This window comes from Oncorhynchus clarkii, chromosome 19 (assembly GCF_045791955.1).
Source record: "Oncorhynchus clarkii lewisi isolate Uvic-CL-2024 chromosome 19, UVic_Ocla_1.0, whole genome shotgun sequence".
In the NCBI taxonomy this organism is placed as follows: Eukaryota; Metazoa; Chordata; class Actinopteri; order Salmoniformes; family Salmonidae; genus Oncorhynchus; species Oncorhynchus clarkii.
Genome location: NC_092165.1, coordinates 34,583,961 through 34,605,541, shown reverse-complemented (window position 1 = coordinate 34,605,541; position 21,581 = coordinate 34,583,961). Strand labels below are relative to the sequence as shown.

General features: G+C 45.8%; 1 protein-coding gene across 9 annotated transcripts in view; it reads left to right on the top strand.

The window, feature by feature from the left end:
• The window catches only part of LOC139375083 (ral GTPase-activating protein subunit alpha-1-like), an 86,059-nt gene that overhangs the window by 58,763 nt on the left and 5,715 nt on the right, over window positions 1–21,581 (top strand). For all 9 annotated transcript variants that reach the window (XM_071116518.1, XM_071116517.1, XM_071116511.1 and 6 more), the window contains 6 exons: window positions 3,928–3,999; window positions 4,121–4,244; window positions 4,436–4,591; window positions 8,841–8,999; window positions 9,739–9,866; window positions 19,716–19,840. In XM_071116518.1, the coding sequence (XP_070972619.1) occupies window positions 3,928–3,999; window positions 4,121–4,244; window positions 4,436–4,591; window positions 8,841–8,999; window positions 9,739–9,866; window positions 19,716–19,840 (764 nt within the window). The remainder of the gene's footprint in view (window positions 1–3,927; window positions 4,000–4,120; window positions 4,245–4,435; window positions 4,592–8,840; window positions 9,000–9,738; window positions 9,867–19,715; window positions 19,841–21,581) is intronic.

Genomic DNA, 21,581 nt, shown 5'->3' with positions numbered 1-21,581 from the left:
TGACTCTGTAAACCACATATGTCAGAGTCAAGGCCCGCGGGCCACATCCGGCCCGCAAGAAGGTTTTTTACGGCCCCTGGGATGATCTTGATTTATTATTAGAACCGGCCCGCAGCAAGCCGGCAGCCCGCAGATCTTTTACACGCACCAATACTACATTTCCCACAATGCAAAGGTGACGCACCGAGCAGTAGGCTGCTTCATTTCAATATTTATTGGCACAGCAGTCGTCAGCATCACAGTAAAATTAACTTTCAGATACCCATCAAAAATGGCAAAACGGAAGGTGGATACTGAGAACCGGGGGTTTCAAACAAGGTGGGAGTCGGAGTATATGTTCACGAAGGTAGCTGGAAAACCTGTGTGTCTTCTGTGTGGAGAAAGTGTGGCGGTACTGAAAGAGTATAATCTGAGACGACATTATGAAACGAAACACGCGGACACACACGCGGACGCAACTGTCAAGGCCAGTTTTATTTTGGCAGAAGAGATCGCTAAATCAGCCCGGCCATTTACGGAGGGGGATTTCATCAAAAACTGCATGATTAAAGTTTGTGACGAAGTTTGCCCAGAAAAAAGGCAACTCTTTTTAAATGTGAGTCTGAGCAGAAACACCATTGCCGAGAGAGTAGACCAGTTGTCCATCAATCTAAAAGAGCAGCTTGTGAAAAAGGGAAAAGATTTTATTGCATATTCCGTGGCTGTGGATGAGAGCACCGACATTTCTGACATTGCCCAGTTGTCAATTTTCATCCGCGGAGTGGACTCCAACCTAAGCGTGACAGAGGAGTTTTTGGCTTTACGTCCTATGCATGGCACAACTACGGGGCATGATTTGTATGAAGAGGTGTCAAGATGTGTAAATGAGATGGAGCTGCCTTGGGAAAAACTCGTGGGTTTGACAACCGACGGAGCACCTGCGATGTGTGGACACAGGAGCGGACTGGTGGCGAAGATACGGGAAAAGATGCAAGAGGAAAACGCGACAGGTGAGCTGACAGCTTATCATTGTATCATACACCAGGAAGCGTTGTGCGGTAAAGCCTTGAAAATGGAGCATGTAATGAGCATCATCACGCGCACAGTTAACTTTATCAGAGCCAAAGGTTTGAATCACCGCCAGTTCAAGGCATTTCTGACGGAGTTAGAAACGGAGCATGGTGATTTGCCTTATCACACAGAGGTGCGATGGCTAAGCCAGGGAAAGGTGCTTCAAAGATGTTTCGAGCTTCGTGAGGAGATTTGTCTGTTCTTGGACAGCAAAGGGAAAGACACAACACAACTCCGAGACGAAATGTTTCTGTGTGAAATGGCTTTTCTGTGTGACATTACGAGTCATCTGAATGCAATAAACTTGCAGCTGCAGGGTCGGGATCGTGTCATCTCTGATATGTACAGTACAGTGAAGGCATTTAAAACCAAACTGACTCTGTGGGAGACGCAGATGCGGAAAGAAAATTTGAGCCACTTTCCCAGCTGCCAGACCATGAAAGAGAAGCTCTCTACCAGTGCGTTCCCGAGCACACAGTTGGCTGATAAAATAGGTATGCTTGCCGCTGACTTTCGACGCCGATTTGCTGACTTTGAAGCACAAAAAAGCAGGTTGGAACTGCTCGGTAACCCATTTGCTGTTGACGTGGAAAGCTCACCACCAAACCTCCAAATGGAGTTGATTGACCTCCAATGCAATGATGCACTGAGGGCAAAATATGCGGCAGTGGGTGCTGCGGAGTTCGCCCGTTTCCTCCCCGGCACAATGCCCCAGCTGCGCATCCAGGCTGCTCAAACGTTGTCTATGTTTGGCAGCACATACCTGTGTGAACAACTGTTTTCTTTGATGAACCTGAACAAAACATCACACAGAAGTCGACTTACTGCTGAACACCTCCACTCAATTCTGAGGATTTCTTCAGCTCAGAGCCTTACCCCGAACATTGATGAACTTGTGGAAAAGATGGGACACCACCAAGTATCACCCTCAACCTCAAACAAGTGAACATTACTGTGCAATCACATATTTAGAGTTTTTACTCAGTTCAAGTTTAAAAGTTAAAATTTAATATTTGTTTTCACTGCATGTTACTTCTCCTTAAACAAAGTGTTGTTTTTGATTAATAGATTTTTGCACTTTATTTTTTTGTATTTCAATCCAATTATATTTTAAAAATATTTCAGTTGAGTGGATGATAGAAAATTGCTATTATTGTTTTTTCTTTGAAGTAAATTTAGCCCACTTTTGCTAAAATAGAAAATATAGTCTACTGATGGTGCCTTGAATACCGGTTTCTTTCATTTAATGTTCATGTTATGGGGATATTTATATAAAGGAAATTTGTCTTTTGTGTCTGTTGAAAATTAAAGATTACTGACAGAGCCATAAGAAAATATTGCTTTATTTATCTGATCATATTGTAATATATTTGTTAGGTTTTCAGTAGGTTCAATTAGGTTCACTAGACTATATGCGTCATTTAAACATTTTTCAATGAACATTCGAACAGTCCGGCCCTCGTCTTGTAGCTGATTTTTTTATTTGGCCCTCCGTCCATTTGACTTTGACACCCCTGCTGTAAACTGATAGTGTTAGCTAGCTAGAGTGGGTAAGTGAGCTGGTGCTGCTGTTGGACATGCGTATTACCACGCAGGCAACGTTTTCTACTGTGATTGGTCAACAACGACAGCACTGCTTCAAAAATAGAGCAGAATCCTATTTTCTCCCCCTCGGCTGCTTTGCTTCCATGGGCATGAGCACCACTGACCGCTCCGCCTGGGTAGAATTTTGCCCCCGTCTAGGCTTCATTGAAAATGAATGGGCCAGCCTTTCTAGTGGCCGCTGTCTGTTAGCTCCTTTAGACTCTGTCTAGTTTTTATTGGTGATTTGTTAGTTTTCAAAGATGATCGTATCAAAAATATATTGTTCCCTTTTATCTTTTCTACATACTTAAACTACTAAAACCAGATAAAGTTTACATTGACAGCATTTTCCGTCCTGAAAATGATTTTGACTATAGTGGAAACACTGCCGTTTATTCCTCGTTAGACTAATATATTGCAATTCACTCTTGGGGGTAGCGAGATTACACAGTGCCTGCAAGAACGGCCTTTCATGCTGTTCCCGCTTGCCGCCTCTGAAATGGCTCACTTTCAATGGAGAAAATGAAGACCATTACGTTGTAACAAGCTAATAAAGAGGCCCATACTCAAATGGTGAAAGGATGGGAGGAGGAAAAACACCACGAAACAAAGTCCTTTCATGAAAGTAGTCGTGGCTTTTACACCCCCCACTTGAGGACCTCTCGCCTACACTAAGCTGCTAATGTTCAAGCTCCAGATGGGAGAACATAATGCACAATCTTAAAAACTCCATATCTCATGTTGTGACACTGGTAACCAAGATCTAAGCTTATTGATTTCTCAGGATCATCTGTGCGTTGCTTGCTATAAAGTAGCAGAGTAGTTGTGTTTTTAGCTAAAATATTGTGAGTGATGATTTTTTTGGGGGGGTGGGGGGGGGTTCTCACCACTTCATGTGTCTTGTTTGGCTGTGGTTTGACTCGATTGGTCTGATTTTCCAGGAAATACTGTGACTAAAACAAAGTGGTGGCCATTTAGGAGTGTGGGCCTGTTCATGTTGGAGAGAGAGTCTGGAGGGAGAGGTCTGGGGCTACTTAGTGAATGTATGTGGACTACAGCCCTAATCACCTAATCACTGTCTGCCTGTAGGGAGTGAGGGTGCAGGGCCTTGTTGTTGTAGAATAGACTAGAATAGATACTTTGTCCATACTCTGTTGTTGTTGCAGTCAAGCTTGATAATCTTTAGAATCTATACCAAGACCTCACCGTGTTGTAAATATAATCTGTAGGCTATGTAGAATCTATGCCACAATTATTTATGCCAATGGCATATACACTTGTTTTCGGTCATAGGAGCAACTTCCATCTCCTGAAGAAGAACGAGAAACTGCTTAGAGAGCTGAAGAACCTTGACTCCAGGCAGTGGTAAGTTACTGTTTCTCTTTCAGACTAAAAAAGTGACCGTTTTACTTTTAGGGAACAACAAAAATATGTCCTTATCTTTCTCTTGTTCGTCTTTTCTTCCAATGCCCCTCTTTTCCTCTAGTCGAGAGACTCACAAGATAGCCGTGTTTTACGTGGCGGAGGGGCAAGAGGACAAGCACTCTATCCTGTCTAACACCAGTGGTAGTCAGGCCTACGAGGACTTTGTCTCTGGGCTGGGCTGGGAGGTAAGACAGACCCCTGCTCTCTGCACTACAACCTTTCAGCATCACTTTAAATAAGCCTTATATGTATCATTAATAGTGAGTTATATTAATATTACGTTGTATTGTTTTCTGCCTCTTGGAAGGACTTTGACGTTAGGGTTTATGTTTGGTTGTATCCATTGCTGATGGTCGTGTGTGTGTGTGTGTAACAGGTGAATCTGACCAGTCATTGTGGCTTCATGGGAGGTCTTCAGAGGAACAAGAGCACGGGTCTGACCACGCCTTACTTCGCCACCTCTACCGTCGAGGTCATGTTCCACGTCTCCACACGCATGCCTCCCGACTCTGACGACTCACTCACCAAAAAGGTCTGTTATGATGTTCCAGGAAATACCAGTTAATGTCTTTGTGGAAAAAAGTCATGTCGACTGCAACCCTGTTATGCTCTCTTATTGAGATGCACACAATCTGTCTGTACCGCTCACTCCCTTTTCACCCAGTCAGCAGGCTGGATGACCACTGATAGATGACCAGAGAGAGAGACCCAATGTCTGCTCTGTGTCTCTTACACAGACATCACTCTGTAGTGCTTGTCTGTACCACCCGACTCCTACAATGCGGAACAAAAGACAGTCTCAGACGGCGCTGTTCGTAGTCCGCTACTAACCATTATATGTCCAGCTCTCTCAGGTGGCTCACATTTCTACCTGCAGAGAGCTGTTTCTGTGTGAACTTGAGCCCCACAGAGAAACATGCCATGTTTTGCTACAGAAGAGTAGAGGAAATGAAATGTCCTTCCAGCAACAGGGGGAATGGGGGAGAAACAATATTCTCACCTAAATCCCCCTCTCTCTCATGTCCTCATGAAGCCCTTTCTCCTTCCGTCTAGCCTCCTATCCCTTTACCTCACTCACCTAATTATCTATATTTTCTCCTTCCCATTGGAACACGGCAGCGTTTCTCTCTCTTTCCCCCTCCGTCACTTTTACCTCAGACTTCACCTCTCTCCGTTGTTTTTGTCCTCTTCTATGAAAGTCCATCTGCATTGGTATTATTTTTCAGCAGGCAGAAATGGAATAAGAGCGCAGAGGGCTTGGGCTGTAATGAGTTTGTCTGTGAGGCCGGCTCATGATACAGCCTGTAGCCATAGATGGCCGCAGCGATGCAGGATGAACAATGAAGTATCTCTTAGAGCTGTCCCCTCACTTCCCCTAGCATTCGTCTTCAACAGTGGCATTACACACACAGCCCTGGCCAGACACTAAGGTGCTGCTAATACCAACAACAGACTCATTAATGAACGCAGACCGACAGGAGGGGAATATTGAAATGGGGTGTGTGTGTTTTGGGAGGAACTTGGTTTGACCTGAGAAAGACGTTCATGGGGGGGGGGGGGGGGGGGGCGTTCTAAGTGGTTTACAGTGATGGCCAATAATACACACGCATAGCTGCAGTGTTTTCATATTGAGTATAGTAGATGAGAGGATTGGGATTGTACCAGAGGAACATTGTGGTGTATAATGACCTGTAATAAGCAGATGGATCGTTAGCTGTGAGTTTTAATTTTCTTCCCTTTGTTCTGCAGCGGCTTAAATGAGCGGTTTAGAGAGAGGAGGAGTGTCTTTTATCACAGTCTGATTTGAGGGGTTGAATAACGACCTGAAACACCACTGATTGCTTGCTTCCTGTGAGCACTGTCTGGTTCCTCACTCTGCGGATAATGTGAACTAACATGCATCCAGTCCGTCAGATGACCTCTAAGATTTGACCCTAAAATGAAGGAAAATTCTAACCACTGTATCTCACATAAGAGCCTCCCATTTCATTGCTCAAATCACTCCATTTCATTGCTCAAATCACTCATTCCATCCTCCAGCCCCCAAAATGTCTGTCTTCATGTACTGCACCAGTCCTCACCGCTCTACTCATAATTCGTTGCTGCAATTTAGGTGGGTATGTATGGCAGCAAAGCAAGGTTTGTACACTACATGGCCAGAAGTATGTGACACCCTTTCAAATTAGTAGATTTGTCTATTTCAGACAAATCGAGCACACAGCCATGCAATCTCCATTGACAAACATTGGCAGTAGAATGGCCTTACTGAAGAGCTCAGTGACTTTCAACGTGGCACCGTCATACGATGCCACCTTTCCCACAAGTTAGTTTGTCAAATGTCTGCCCTGCTAGAGCTGCCCTTTCAACTGTAAGTGCTTTTATTGTGAAGTGATAACGCCTAGGAGCAACATTGGCACAACCATGAAGTGGTAGGCCACACAAGCTCACAGAATGTCATTGCCGTGTGCTGAAGCGCGTTACACGTAAAAATCGTCTGTCCTCTGTTGCAACACTCACTACAGAGTTCCAAACTGCCTCTGGAAGCAACGTCAGCACAAGAACTGTTTGTCGGGAGCTTCATGAAATTGGCTTCCATGGCCAAGCAGCCACACACAAGCCTAAGATCACCATGTGCAATGCCAAGCATCGGCTGGAATGGTGTAAAGCTCGCCGCCATTGGGCTCTGGAGCAGTGGAAAAACTATCTCTGAAGTGATGAATCACTCTTCATCTGGCATTGCGATGAACGAATCTTGGTTATTGGGATGCCAGGAGTATGCTACCTACCCCAATACATAGTGCCAACTGTAAAGTTTGGTGGAAGAGGAATAATGGTTTGGGGTTGTTTTTAATGGTTCGGGCTAGGCCCCTTAGTTCCAGTGAAGGGACATTTTAACGCTACAGCATACAATGACGCTACAACATTCTAGACGATTCTGTGCTTCCAAATTTGTGGCAACAGTTTAGGGAAAGCCCTTTCCTGCTTCAGCATGACAATGCCCCAGTGCACAAAGCGATGTCCATACAGAAATGGTTTGTCGAGATCGTTGTGGAAGAACTTGACTGGCTTGCACAGAGCCCAGACCTCAACCCCATCGAACACCTTTGAGATTAATTGGAACGCCGACCTCGAGCCAGGCCTAGTTGCCCAACATCCGTGCCTGACTTCACTAATGCTCTTGTGACTGAATTGAAGTAAATTCCCACAGAAATGTTCCAACATCTAGTGGAAAGCCTTCCTAGAAGAGTGGAAGCTGTTATGCCAGAAAAGGGGGGACCAACTCTCTCTTAATGCACATGATTTGGAATGAGGTATTTGATGAGCAGGTGTCCACATACTTTTGGTCATGTAGTGTATGTGTGGGTGGTGGGCTCCCCCCAAACCCCCTTGTTTGTCCCAAATTGCACCCCATTTCCTATGTAGTGCACTACTTTCGACCAGAGCCCAGTAGTGCACTATATAGGGAATAGGGTACCATTTTGGACCCATAACATGTCTGTCATACTGAGGGGCCTGGAGCGTAGCTCTCGCTCCTGCTCCTCCTTCACCCGGCGGTCCACGCTGCACATGGCCATAATGTAGCCAAATTAGATCTGGCCGTTGCTGTCCCCCTGGTTAAACTCATATCATGACTCCTCAGCAGCTGATTGGATTTGGAGAGGCTGGAGGAGATGCTATCCAACAGAGCAATCTGCAGCTAGACACTAAACCATGTTAACCAGACACTAAAGCGTGTCAGCTCAGCCAGCAAGAGAGCGGCCAGCAGGCGCGCGCACACACACACACACACACACAGTCAGTCTCACACACATACACACTCCAGCCCTGCATATTTATTTGTTTGTTGTTTTGACTAGTACCGTTCCCCCATCTCCCCACAGACAGTGACAGGCGTATCGAAGGTTGAAGGCTGAGAATACATCCACACCCTCTGGGTCTTAAGATTTATGAATGAGGACTGCTGATGTGATATGTGAAGAGGGAGATGTTTCATGCAGCAGCTAACAGCGATCTGCTCTGCAATGGATGAGGATGACATTTTATGAATTGCTGGGAGGAAAAAGAGTTTCCTATTTATTGAGAGCAGAGGATGAGAACAAGGTGCTATACAGGCCAGGGTCATGTTCATTAGGGCACACAACAACAGAAACATTTTATGAGCTTTTCCTATTAGATAAGTCCATGTAGTCCCTCCTGTTTTTGTCAGTTTTTGTACCTAGTGAACACACTGTGGCCCTCAGTGATTGAGTGAACGGTAAGATGGAGAAAAAGTTGGAAAGATGGAGTGAGCTGTGGTCTAAAGTGGCGGGGGACGGCTCCTGTCACTCTTCAAGGTTAATGATAGATGAGTCTTAGGCATCCAGCGACCTCTCTGCCTGCCCCACACAGGACACAATGTGTTAGAAGATCCTGGATGAATGAAGGAGCCTTAGACACTGTATTCAGAGTTGCTTTTTAGAACACAATGTGATTATAGATTATATGAACAGGGGGCGGAAACTGATCCTAGATCAGCACTCCTACTCTGAGATGCTTTTTGAATAGGGGGCCCTGAGAGAATGAGTATCAGACAAAGACGGCCTAAGATTTGACATTCATCGGGGATGCCGAGCTCCAGGCTCTCACTTAAAGTGTGACTGCATCCAATCGTCCTCTGCCATGTGTATGAATTACATGAACTTCAACACTATTTTTGAAAACGTTGACATTGACTAGACAGGGACACTCACCCTGTTGCTCTCTCCTCTTCCCCTCTCCTCCTCTCACCTATTTCCTCCTAGCTACGCCATCTTGGGAATGACGAGGTGCACATCGTTTGGTCGGAGCACTCCCGAGACTACAGGAGAGGCATCATCCCCACGGAGTTTGGAGATGTCCTCATCATCATCTACCCCATGAAGAACCACATGTACAGCATCCATATCCTCAAGAAGCCAGAGGTGGGTTCAGATCTGTCCCAGATCCACCCGAAACTCCCATGCCTGTAGATGTTTTCATCACATTAACATTAAGGTATCCTAGATTCCATTTCCTGTCATTGCCCTGGAGCAAGGCATTTAATTAACTGCTAAATTGCTCCAGGGGCGCTGCATCTTGACTGACCCTGGCTTCCAAACTCTCTTTTGTGTGTTCCTCATGGGGGGTTGGGTTAAAAGCAAAAAAATACAAATGTCTTTGGTCTGAAAAATGACAATGGACAATAACAGCTATTCCTGCTGCAGTGTTCGATTTTATACATATATATATATATATATATAAACCAAATTAACATGTCTCGCGGCACTCCTGCTTCCTGCTCAGTTATGTCCGGACTAATCGGGTCAACAGGATTCTTAGAATTAAATTGCGGTATGGATATGGCTAGAAGATGGGTCTGTCCCTTCAGAGTCTGGGGAAATGTGGAAAGATGGCCAGATAAGGACAAAAAAGAGGTCTGGCTTTCATGAAAGTCAATTCTGGCACTGAAACGAAATCAGCCATAAAGTGCTTTTATGTTATTTTATCAAATGAACATTGCATTCCCTGGGATCTGATAGATGAAGACCACTATTTACTGTTATTGGTTTATAAAGTTTCTTATATCATTTTGGCTTTATCTAATCAATGGTAACTTCCATAGTTGTTTTCCCTTGCCCTCTCTTCGTCCCTCTTTCTCACTCTATCCCATCCCCCCTCTAGGTCCCATTTTTCGGGCCGCTGTTTGATGGAGCCATAGTGGATGAGAAGATCCTTCCCACCATGGTCCGGGCTACAGCCCTCAATGCCAGCAGGGCTCTAAAATCCCTCATCCCCCTCTACCAGAACTTGTATCCTTCCCCATCTCTACCCTGACTCTGCCTACCTCAGCCGTCCAGCACACTGCCTGTAGGGGGGAGATAAAACCACAATACACTGCGTGATCTGTTACGCCTATCCTCGCCTGTGGCTAGTGCTGTCACGTTAACGTGTTGTTTGTTGAGCTTGTAATTTTTCACTAGCAAGGGAAATCAGTAGTGTGTGTGTGTGTGTGTGTCAACTTGCTGTAGCGACGGGCAAAGGAAATAGGTTGACAGACAGACCAGCTCCTGACTGCACTGCAAGCTAAAGAGACGTAATGATAGAACAGCGGCTCTCTCGCTCGATAATTATCGATGTCTCATCCCCTTCTGCACTGTATTTTCAACATGTAGAGCTTCACATTCTGCTTGGTGCAAAGAGGTGACAGCATTTTTCTCCAATAGACCGCAGGAGCCTCTGATCATTGCCCATCGTCTCCTAACGATGATTCAGAGCAATTTGCTTTTGAAATGGTTTGGTAGTGATTTCTATTTTGCCTCCTCTACTTTGACTCACACCAGCGCCAATATCATGGCTACTCTTAAAAACATGAATTTTACTTGATCCCTTTGAATGGCACATTTTTGGGGTGATTACGTAGCTTAATTTTTGCCCAATTGTTTCAATGTTTTCCAATAATGAAATGCTTCAGTAGCAATTTCTTTCGCGTGGCCTCTCCTCTTTCTTCTCACTAATAACATGGCTTTTAAACTCAGTCCATCACTAATAGAATGGCTTTTAAACTCAGTCCATCACTAATAGAATGGCTTTTAAACTCAGTCCATCACTAATAGAATGGCTTTTAAACTCAGTCCATCACTAATAGAATGGCTTTTAAACTCAGTCCATCACTAATAGAATGGCTTTTAAACTCAGTCCATCACTAATAGAATGGCTTTTAAACTCAGTCACTAATGTTGATCCTTTTGAATAGTAGCATATTTTTGCCAAATAGTTTCAATATTGTCCAATAATAATATCGCTGTAACAATGTCAGTATGAACGTTAATGCTTCAGTATATTATACCTTGACTCAATAGGAAAAGCCTCCAGCAGTTTTTATGCAATGTAGAAATAAACTCAAATCTATAACCAAATACCACTTTGCCCTCCAGTCCAGTTTGCTTCTAGGTACTGAGGTGAATGTGTAATTTCACCTATACTTTCTTCCCCATTTGTCATTTATTTTATTCCACCCTGGAAAGTGCTACTATGTTGACCACTCAAGCTCGCATGCTTCAATCCCCACCTCTAAATATCTCAACCCTCTAACCCCTCTTTTCAAGCTCTCCTCTTTTCAAAAAAGGATAATACTGCTCGAAAACAAAGCAAAAAATAAGGGGGTGAAAAGCCATTCGCATCTGCCATGTCCTCGGAGCGAATGATTGTTTGGCTCGGCTTGAGACTGCTCGCAGCAATCTCACCCGTGTGTGTGGAGGGGGGGGCAGAGCAGGGCTCGATACTGGACTGGGCTATTGATTGGCGTGAGTTGCACCGGTCGATGGGCCTGACAGCCAGAATTACAGTAATCTGTCATTATCGACGGATGTCTTTCCAGACTATCTCTCTATCTGCCTCCAGACCCTCTTTGTTTTGTTTCTTTCCACTCTTTTTTTTATTTTCTTTTTACTTCAGGTTTTCTTACTCTTTTGACGAAATGTGTGAGAGAGGGGGACAGAGAGATCTTGTCTTTCAGCAGGCAGCTAATTGAAGTCTGTGTAAGGGATGATTCATAGCGATGTTTTAAGCCTGTGTGTGTGTGTGTGCGCCCGCGGTTGCTGCTTTCGTGTTTGCGTGTTAAGGGAGATGTTCTCTAAATGCCTTCCACTGAGGGGCTTTTAGGGAGCACTGAGGCAGAAAAAATTTAGTGGCCCCACTGGACCAGCAACACTGTGTCACTGAGCAGTACTTAGTTACCTGTTGATAGAGCAGCAGAGCACAGCCAGTAAATGGTTGGTGGGAGGGTGGGTGGGCGGGCTATTCTCTCCTTTCATTCCTCAACAGTAGGTGTACAATGGTTCTGCAACAACACCCCCCACACCACCACCTCTGACTGATCGTTATTGTGCAATGTGACCAAACAACATGATTGATTATGATGATTGTAATGGCGTTATTAGTGAAATCCACTGGAGAAAATGATTTCCTGTCTTCCTCTAAGGATGATTGGTTATTTCCTGTGTTCTGGAATGAGTCCTTGTTTTGTTTTATGGAACAAATTTAGCATTCAGTGATGTCATTTTCCTTTTTCGATTAGGAAACAGGGTGCCGCGGATTGGAAATTGAAGACTCGACCGATATACTATTGAATAGTGGACTCATAGAATTACATATTGAGTCCCTATTTAATAATGTATGATCTCTGTGAGTGGACTTGAAATCAGGTCAAACTGCGTTACAGCAGCAAACTGGAGCTTGTAGTGATGGTGTGACGTAGGTTAGTTCCCCCACAATCCCCCTGGAGTGCAGCGGTGCCCAACCCCGGAGCGGCTAAGTGATCCTGTTCATAAAGGAGAACACTGGGTTCTTTATCTCCTCCAGAGGCTGCCCGCCTGCCGACCGCCTTGCTTTGTGAAACCACATCAAAAGAGCCTTTTCTCCTCTTATTCTTCTCCTCTTCGTCCTCTGCGTACCTTTTACTGAACGGAGCAGCGCTCAGCAAAGCCTGCCTTTTTGTTTGAGTTGTGGTTTTAGATGTTGCGAACACTCTCTGTCCGCCATCTATCCCTTTACCTCTTTTTTCTCTCTCTCTCCTCTGCCTCTTCTCCCCTCCTCTTGCACGTGCCCGTCGACCCCGCTCTCCTCCACACTAAGTTTCAGTTCATGCTCTTGGCCCCGGGGCTCGTCCATCTGCCTCCACTCACTGATCCCTCATTTGCCATGACTGTGAAATCAGTGCTTGGAAGGGAAAAAATGGCCCCCTTTCTCTGCTGCTGGTCTTAATGTCTGGTGGACTCAAATAGCAGATAGCTGCTACAGTACCTGGCGTCAGGCAGCGCTGCGAATCATGGCACGTCATGGAGCTGCTGGGCAAACACAGCCAGAGAGAGGCTCAGGGTAACACAGGCAGCATAACCCAGGCCTCTATCCTATCGCAGATATCAGGCTTTTGTTGCTACATCGCTAAGAGTAATCCAAGGGTCATTCAAACAGCCAGTTTGGAGATCTGTTCTGTGGCAGTCTCACACACACACAAATGCACTCCCTCCCAGTGTGTTTGGGGTCAGTGCGATAAAATGCTTTTAGCGTACCGGCTTGGAAAGTTGTTAGCTCGCATTGCACAGGATAAGTTAACCATATGCCTGAGCGGCGCGGCAAACCGCGTGACCATGCTGGTTGGTTAGTTTTTTGAATGTTTGGGTGTGATTAGAGCTAGGTTGACCTCTGGCCGTAGGGCCAGGGGCTCGACCATCTCCCCTCTAGACCACCTCTACAGCCAGTGGACCATGTGGTCTGTCCAAGGTAAGGCCCCTTGATAATGTTCAACAACACAGCCTCTGGTCTCCCTATGTTTTTGCCTATCTGGTATGTGTGTTTAGGAGAATAGGGGACTGTCAAGCTGTTTGGAAGGCAGACTAAAATGTAACTGTGTGAGCCACGGCCATCTTCCATCTGTCAGTGGCCGATTGTGGAGCCGGGGAGACAATGTTGGTTGTGGAGGAGGAGGGGAGAGAGGAGAGTTGCTAAGCGGCTTCCCCATTGGCCCTGCCAGTCCAGTGGTTTGTGTGCGAGCCAGTGTGAGTATGGCGGTAGGGACAGCCACACACACACACACACTGGCTTCTGATTGGCAGCAATCACTGCCCTGCTGCTGGGGTCAGCATATGGTGGATCGTGATAGTGGTGGGATAGAGGGAGCGTTGGGTCAGTGCCTTCCTCCCTTTGCTCTGACTCTGCCTTTTCCAAAGGCAACCGAGCTGATGAAAGCTTTGGGCTTGGGCTCCTTTTGTCCCTTCACTCTCCCCCACACACAACCAGGCCCAGCCAAACGCCTAACGAGCAGCGCAGCCACACACAGCTAGCTCCCACAATGGGCCCCATTGTGTCCCAGTAGCACTGCGGCCTGCTGGACTGTGTGTGTGATGGGGGGGGGGGGGGGGTTAGCTACTCGCTAATTGTTTCCTGTCGAAGTATAAAAGGGGGGAGTAAATAAAGAAACATAGGCGGGGTCACAACTAATCGCTTTCTCCCACTCCTCTTCTCCGATTTTGTTTATTTTCTGACTGGCTTTGACCCTAGCTGCTCTGTCCTCCTGACCTCTGTGATGCTGATGATGACTCTGGCTGCATGGAAATCTACTTATTTATTAATTTAGCACAGACAACATAATCTGTACACTAATTCAGATATATCTCTCGACTACCGTGCTCTCTCGTACATTGTCAGCCAATTGAATTTAGATAAGAAGTAGATCTGGTTATCGATCTAATTGCATTCTAATGTGAAATTATATATCAAGATGCATCCATGAGCACATTATTATTTTCCTATGCATAATTATTTTTTTAATGCCGTACTATTTATACAGTTGATATCAGTCAGTGTTTATGGAACGTCTTCAACCTTGTTGTTTTATCTCCTTAATCATTTTCTGGTTTTCCAGCTATGTTGTTGTGTTGTCTCTTTCGTGCCTCAGCATCAGAACTGTGCTCACACATAAGCTAGAGGCATAATGGGGATTGTTTTTATAAGAAGGTTTGTTCTTTCAGCCCCCCTCCTTGTTGGGGAAAGTGGGTAAACAAGCTAACCCCTCGGGGGGCTGGGAGGCACGGATGTGGAGAGCGGGCTCTCTGACAAGGTGTTTAGGATTCGCCGCAGGTTGGCTACAGACGCCGAGATGAGGTGTGTGTGTGTGTGTGTTGGCCACGGGTCAGTTGCATGCTGTATGCTCGTAGATGAGCTGTCTGACTGGTAGCCCACAGCCTGAATCAATGCAAACTACCTGTGACCCATCTAGGCCCAAGACCACCAGCTGCCTGGATAAACACACTAGAACCACATCAGAACAGAACCAGTCTTCACCCAGTAGCTGTTGTTGCTACTATAGAGCTGACTGTCCTAGATCATTATAAAGACTGGCTTTTTAAGAGCACACATCTCCTCTTAGTTTCTTTCAATCCTCAACAACAAAAATAATTCAAAAGGTTAACGTGACGCTGTTGAGTCCTCACTGTTGCATCCTTTAGGAATGTGTTTTTAAACCAATAGAGAACTGCACTATAATAAGGAAATGTATCATCTGATCTGTGGCTGTACAGTTCAAATTAATAGAATATATACATGTATTGGCTGTATAAAACAATATATAACTGATTATCTTACATACAGAGCACAGTCCGGGGGGGGGATTGACAGAAAAGCATGTAAACTGCCCCGCTTTCTGCAATTCATGAATCATAATTTCCAGGTACGTGCGTGTATATGCATTTGTTCATGCCCGGGATAACATTAACACTCCCTCTGTGCCCTTAAATGTTACATAATCATTGAATTTGCGTCAGCAGGCACACTGCGAGCAATGAGCACCGTCTCACCATCGGACGGGGGGGGAGAGAGGGGCAGAACGGGCGACAGATAAATCAGGGCTGCGGGTCAGGTCCGCGAGCAATATTTCACAGGCAGGCCAGGCCTCCAATTGGGTTTGGTAGGAGATTAATAGGAGTGGATCTGACTCCAGAGGGCCCCAGATCTATGTCTGTGTGGCCCCAGGCGGAGAAGCATTAGCTGGGCTATCTCTCCTCTCATCTGGTGGCTGGGGATGGAGCGAGGGGTGCATTGGCTGTAATGACAAGGAGAGCTATGGCAGCCAGCCGCAGCTCCCTCCGTCCTCCTCCCAGTAATAAAATCACTGTTAGGGCTTCGATATCACAGCCATCAGATGGGGGAATAAACCGATTACCCTGCACTTCAGGGCACACACAGATTTCTGTGATCATAGTCTGTAAAAGTCCTTCAATTAAATTATTTATGTGTTTTTTTCTTCTGCTCTGTTCTCTCTACCGTTGCCCTGTAGCGCAGAATAAAGCAGGTAGCTAATCGAACGCTGCCAGTCAGAATCACTGATGTTGGGCCCATTTCTGCTACCCCATATTATTATTTTTTACCATCATTCAATTTGATAATTCTCGTGCTGTGAGATAAGCAGTGGAGTCCTAGGATTCTTGTAGTCGCTGGTCCGATGACTAACGCTAGTCACGCAGGTGTCTGGTTATTTCAAAGTACCGGATCTACGTCCAAAATGGCATACCCTATATAGTACACTACTTTTGACCAGAGCCCAGAGGAAATGTAGTGTCATTAACCCCGACCTTCACCAAAACCCTATTGTTGGGCCGTTTTACTGTTCGGGATGCTTCAGTCAATGAGCCTAATTGTTAGTCGATGTTGAATGTAATGTGCGTTCTAAACTGGGTTGATGATCATGTCCATATTGTCTCTCTTCTATTCTAGTGGGGCCCCAGTGGCCTGGCTGGCACATTGCAGAGCTGTATTGAGGCAGTGTAGAGGGACAATCACTGAGACATTGGGAAATGTGTCCTCTCTCTGTAGCTATGCTCTCGTCTCACAATAGAGCAGTGGGCTCTCCACATTCTGCATGCATTTTCTTTCTGAAGATGCCAGCAGTGCAACACCCCACTGAGGACTGCTATGTTAAAATAATAGAGCTAGATGTGGTGTGAGAGGAGGAATGAGCAAGTGTACAATTTTAAAAATCCTCTCTCAGCTGGTGTGTGTCTGACACCCTGTAGGTGTCAGTTCTGTCCCCTAGCTAGGCGTACACCTCTCCCCTCTCGGGTCCATACGGTTTGGAATAGTGCCGCGTTAAAACAATTCAATGTTAGCTATTTGACTCATTGGGCACGAACGTCTGATATGTGCCCTCTGTACAGCTCATGCGTATTGTCTGCATTAACTGATCAATTGATAACGGGTCAATTCTCCCGACTCCTCCTCTTCTTTTTTACAGATGAAGTGTGTGCTTTGGATTCTTCTTCTTTTTTTCATGTTCAATTGTCATTGTGTGTGAGCTCTGAGGTTTGTAGCAGGTCAGTGATGGGCCTGAGTTCTCTCTGTGTAGCAGGTCAGTGATGGGCCTGAGTTCTCTCTGTGTAGCAGGTCAGTGATGGGCCTGAGTTCTCTCTGTGTAGCAGGTCAGTGATGGGCCTGAGTTATCTCTGTGTAGCAGGTCAGTGATGGGCCTGAGTTCTCTCTGTGTAGCAGGTCAGTGATGGGCCTGAGTTCTCTCTGTGTAGCAGGTCAGTGATGGGCCTGAGTTCGCTCTGTGTAGCAGGTCAGTGATGGGCCTGAGTTCTCTCTGTGTAGCATGTCAGTGATTGGAGTGCTGCTCTGCTCTGCTCAGTGGAGAGACCGACGCTCTTGGCCTGAATCTCCAAATGGAGCAGAGGGGAGAGCAGCGGCTTGTTTAGAGCAACACAGTGCTCTGGGGAGGCTGGCAGCTCTCTCCTCCTCCTGGCACACTCACTCCTTCATAACAGAGGGGGAGGGAGGCAGGGCACAACAACAACAACAAAAAGTGATCAATTTGGAGGCTATCAGCAGCAGCATGTTCTGTGTGCTGAATTAACACAACGCCAGGGAACTGTTCCTGTTGCCCACCACGCCCCCCCACACACACACACACAGCCTCCTCCACGCACGCACACACACACTCTCCACCACTGATAATGTGCTAACAAGCTCGCTTCTGGTGTCTCTTCACTGGCAATTTGTCCTCTTTCCTCCGAGAGCCGGGAGTTGAGCGCGGTGACAATGACAAGCTCGGTAGGAGGGGGGGAGAAGCCAGGTGCATTTTTCCCTTGTTGCCTTTTTGCCTTTCATCCACAGGGAAAATGAGTTTCTGGTGATACACAAAAGCCCCCTTTCTTTTCCCCCTCTCTCCTCTCCTGCTCCACTCCCCTCTCGAGAGACTGGAAGGCTGGAGAGAGAACCATGCACATTCTCTAAAGACACTTTTCTTCTTTAACAAGCTGTTAAAAGTAATGCCCATCAAATTCAATTACAGTATATTTGTAGCCGGCCAGGGCATGTTTGATGGTTGAAAGATGTGTAATGCAAAAATCTGTTTTTCTCTTCACCTCGTTTTTTTTTTTTTTGAAGACACAAAAGAGCATCTCCAAGTCAACAGTGCAGAGGATTAGTTGTCGTGGTGACAGGGTGGCATTAGTGACGCAACACCAGGGTGAGTTGGCGGACACACGCAGAGCAGGGACAGGCGAAGAGGAGACAAGGAGGCTGAAATGATTACCATTAAATAACGCAGCAGTGGCGCTTCTATGGCTCGCTCCTCCTCTCAAAACTGAGGTCAGCCACAGCTACTGTTGTCCGACAATGCATGTTGGGCTACCTACATACAGGTCCCCCAACGCAGCACTTCACACTGTAACGTGTGTGCAGTGAATGAGGGTTATGTACTGATACTATACACTCAGACAGGCATGTGTCCTAAGAAACACAGGCTCTGCTACTGGGTTGGAACGTACTTCATACAGTAACCTGCCTGGGTGTCGTTGAATGAATCAGGATGATGCACTGATGTCAAGACCCAATTGACACACACACACACACTATGTTTTTCATTTCATTGGAGCAGGTAAACTGTAGAAAACCTGTTGACTTGATGAAGCACTGTGTTGCAGAATCTGCCTTTTCCCTCCATCTCAGACATCCATCCAGAGTGGTGATTGGTTGTTGTTTTTCTCTGTGTTTGTGTGCCCTGGTGCAGAGTGACGTGTTGTGTTGGAGCCGTGTGGGGCGTCTTTCTCTCTTAAGTGGCATGAAGAGGTGAGGTGTTGACGTCTCATCTGGTGGCTGCTGGCTGCATTAACTTGTTCCTTCATTATTATTGTGACACACACACACACAGGCACTCACACAGAACACACACCCTGCTCCAAGGCCTTCTCACAGCCCTGAGCGGCAACTTTGATAGCTTTAACTGTGAGCAGGAAGTGGGGTGCTGGGAAAGGGCAGGTGGCAGATCCACTGGAGTGCTGTCCTCCCCCTGCTGTGCAGCCTATCACACTTTACCATGTTAGACGTCAAACTGTGTGTGTGTTACCGTTTAACAATGTTTTGCTGCTGTTCCTTGTGTCAGCGTTTGCCAGGTGGCTCCTCACCCTGCGCAGTGAAACACTCGGCTGCTCCCAAAATATCCTCTCCCCTTCCTCACTCCAGCAGGAGAGGGTCCTCACCCTTTCTGTCTCTCTCTGTCACATGCTCTCTCTCCCATGTTCTCTCTTTCTCTCTGGTTGTCTTTATCTCCCTCTCTCTCCACTTTTCTCTAGCCCCTCTGCCTGCCATATTCATGTGGGAAAGCCATATGCAACATCCTAACTAATCCAATCCTATCCATTAACAGAATATCATCATTTTTACCTAACTGGATAATAGAGACAGTAAAAAGGCCACTGTTGCCAAATGTCATGATATTGAAAAGCCGATGTTGGGTTCCTAACACACTTTTGATAATTTGTGTTGGACGGAGATGGTTGTGTCTTTCGTCTCTTTTTACCTAAGAGCTTCTAATAGCAGTGGATGGTTGTCATTATGACCCGAGAGTCTCTGATTAGGGAGACTTATTTGGTTCACACACACTGGTAGAGAGGGGAAGATTTGATCACAACTCTGTCGAATAAGTATGTGGGTACAATGCTGCGCAGGTAATGCAGTCCCGAAGGGCATTATTGCCAACCTCCTTATTTTTTCCTCCTGGTCAGTTTCACATTTTCTATAAGATTGTACCTCCCTTTTGAGAGAGAGGTCCTGTGCCCTAATGTCTTCCATACTGAATGACATTTCACCCTTGACCTGTGGACCAGCTACGAGGAGAGAGCACGTTACCTGGAGACCATCGTCCAGCACCACCTGGAGCCAACCACCTTCGAGGACTATGCAGCGAGGGTCTTCTGCCCCGCCCCCTACCACCACCACCTCTCAGACCCCGGTATGACACACTCTCTACTCGGTCTGTAGCCCATCACAGTCCATCTTTCATATACTGCAACCAGTGGTGGAAAAAGTACCCAAATGTCATACTGCAGTAAAAGTAAAGATACCTTAATAGAAAATGACTGAAGTAAAAGTGAGTCACCCAGTAAAATACTACTTGAATAAAAGTCTTAAAGTATTTGGTTTTGAATATGCTTAAGCATCAAAAGTGAAAGTATAAATCATTTCTGATTACGTATATTAAGCGAACCAGACAGCATAACAAGTGTCAGACATCATTTACAAGTGTGTGAATTGTACCATTTTCCTGTCCTGCTAAGCATTCAAAATGTAACGAGTACTTTTAGGTGTCAGGGAAAATGTATGGAGTAAAAAGTACAATCTTTTTTTTAGGAAGGTAGTGAAGTAAAAGTTGTGAAAAATATACATACTAAAGTGTTTTTACTTAAGTACTCTTGTAGTGTCAGTTAGCAGTAGAGAAGTTTGGCCTGTTTGAGAAATTATCCGCAAATTCTTCTGTGTAGTTACGAGTTAGGAGGTATTGGCGTTGAAAACCTCCTTCACTTACTGCAATAACCTTAACCGCACTAGTTCTGTCGATGCACCTGTTGTTTCTTTCTGTATTCTTGTAACAATGCACACTGTGTTTCCCCTGGATAGACCCCCCCCCCCCACACACACACACGCATATGGAGCAGTTAGCCACGTCTCACACTCCCCTCCATAGTGTAGTGCCCTCTTTCCCTCCCCAGTTAGGGCCCCTCATGGAGTGATAAGTGCTCTGCCAGGACCTAGGCTTGTTTGGCTGACACACCTGGTCTCATGGTCCAACATCACATTGATTCTCTCTCCAGCTTCATTGTCTCTGGTCTGTGGCGACAGGCTACATCACATTGATTCTCTCTCCAGCTTCATTGTCTCTGCTCTGTGGCGACAGGCTACATCACATTGATTCTCTCTCCAGCTTCATTGTCTGCTCTGTGGCGACAGGCTACATCACATTGATTCTCTCTCCAGCTTCATTGTCTCTTCTCTGTGGCGACAGGCTACATCACATTGATTCTCTCTCCAGCTTCATTGTCTCTGCTCTGTGGCGACAGGCTACATCACATTGATTCTCTCTCCAGCTTCATTGTCTCTGCTCTGTGGCGACAGGCTACATCACATTGATTCTCTCTCCAGCTTCATTGTCTCTGCTCTGTGGCGACAGGCTACATCACATTGATTCTCTCTCCAGCTTCATTGTCTCTGGTCTGTGGCGACAGGCTACATCACATTGATTCTCTCTCCAGCTTCATTGTCTCTGCTCTGTGGCGACAGGCTACATCACATGCATGCCGGAAATGAAAGGGTCAGTCACCCGGAAGACTTGTCCTTATATCCAATCTTAAAGGAGGGCATTCTACTGTGACACAGAGCAGTTCTCTCTGTCCTCTTCTTTCTAATGTTAGTCGCAGATGTAAGAAGGTGTGTGCTTATTAAAAGCAGTAGCTTACATTAAGAGAGTAAAATAAATACAATCTAGTATTTTTTTCAAAAATCCCTAAAGATTTTCAATCTGTCCATGACGTTGCTTTTTGACAGTTTGAATTTGTGACCCTTTCATTTGTAAAAAGATGCATGTGTATTGTACGTGGTTTTTGTTCCGCACAGTGAGAAACATAAGCATGTTTTGTGGCTGAAAAATACCCCAATAATATTATGGTAATGTAATTATGTCATTGACCTGTGCTTCA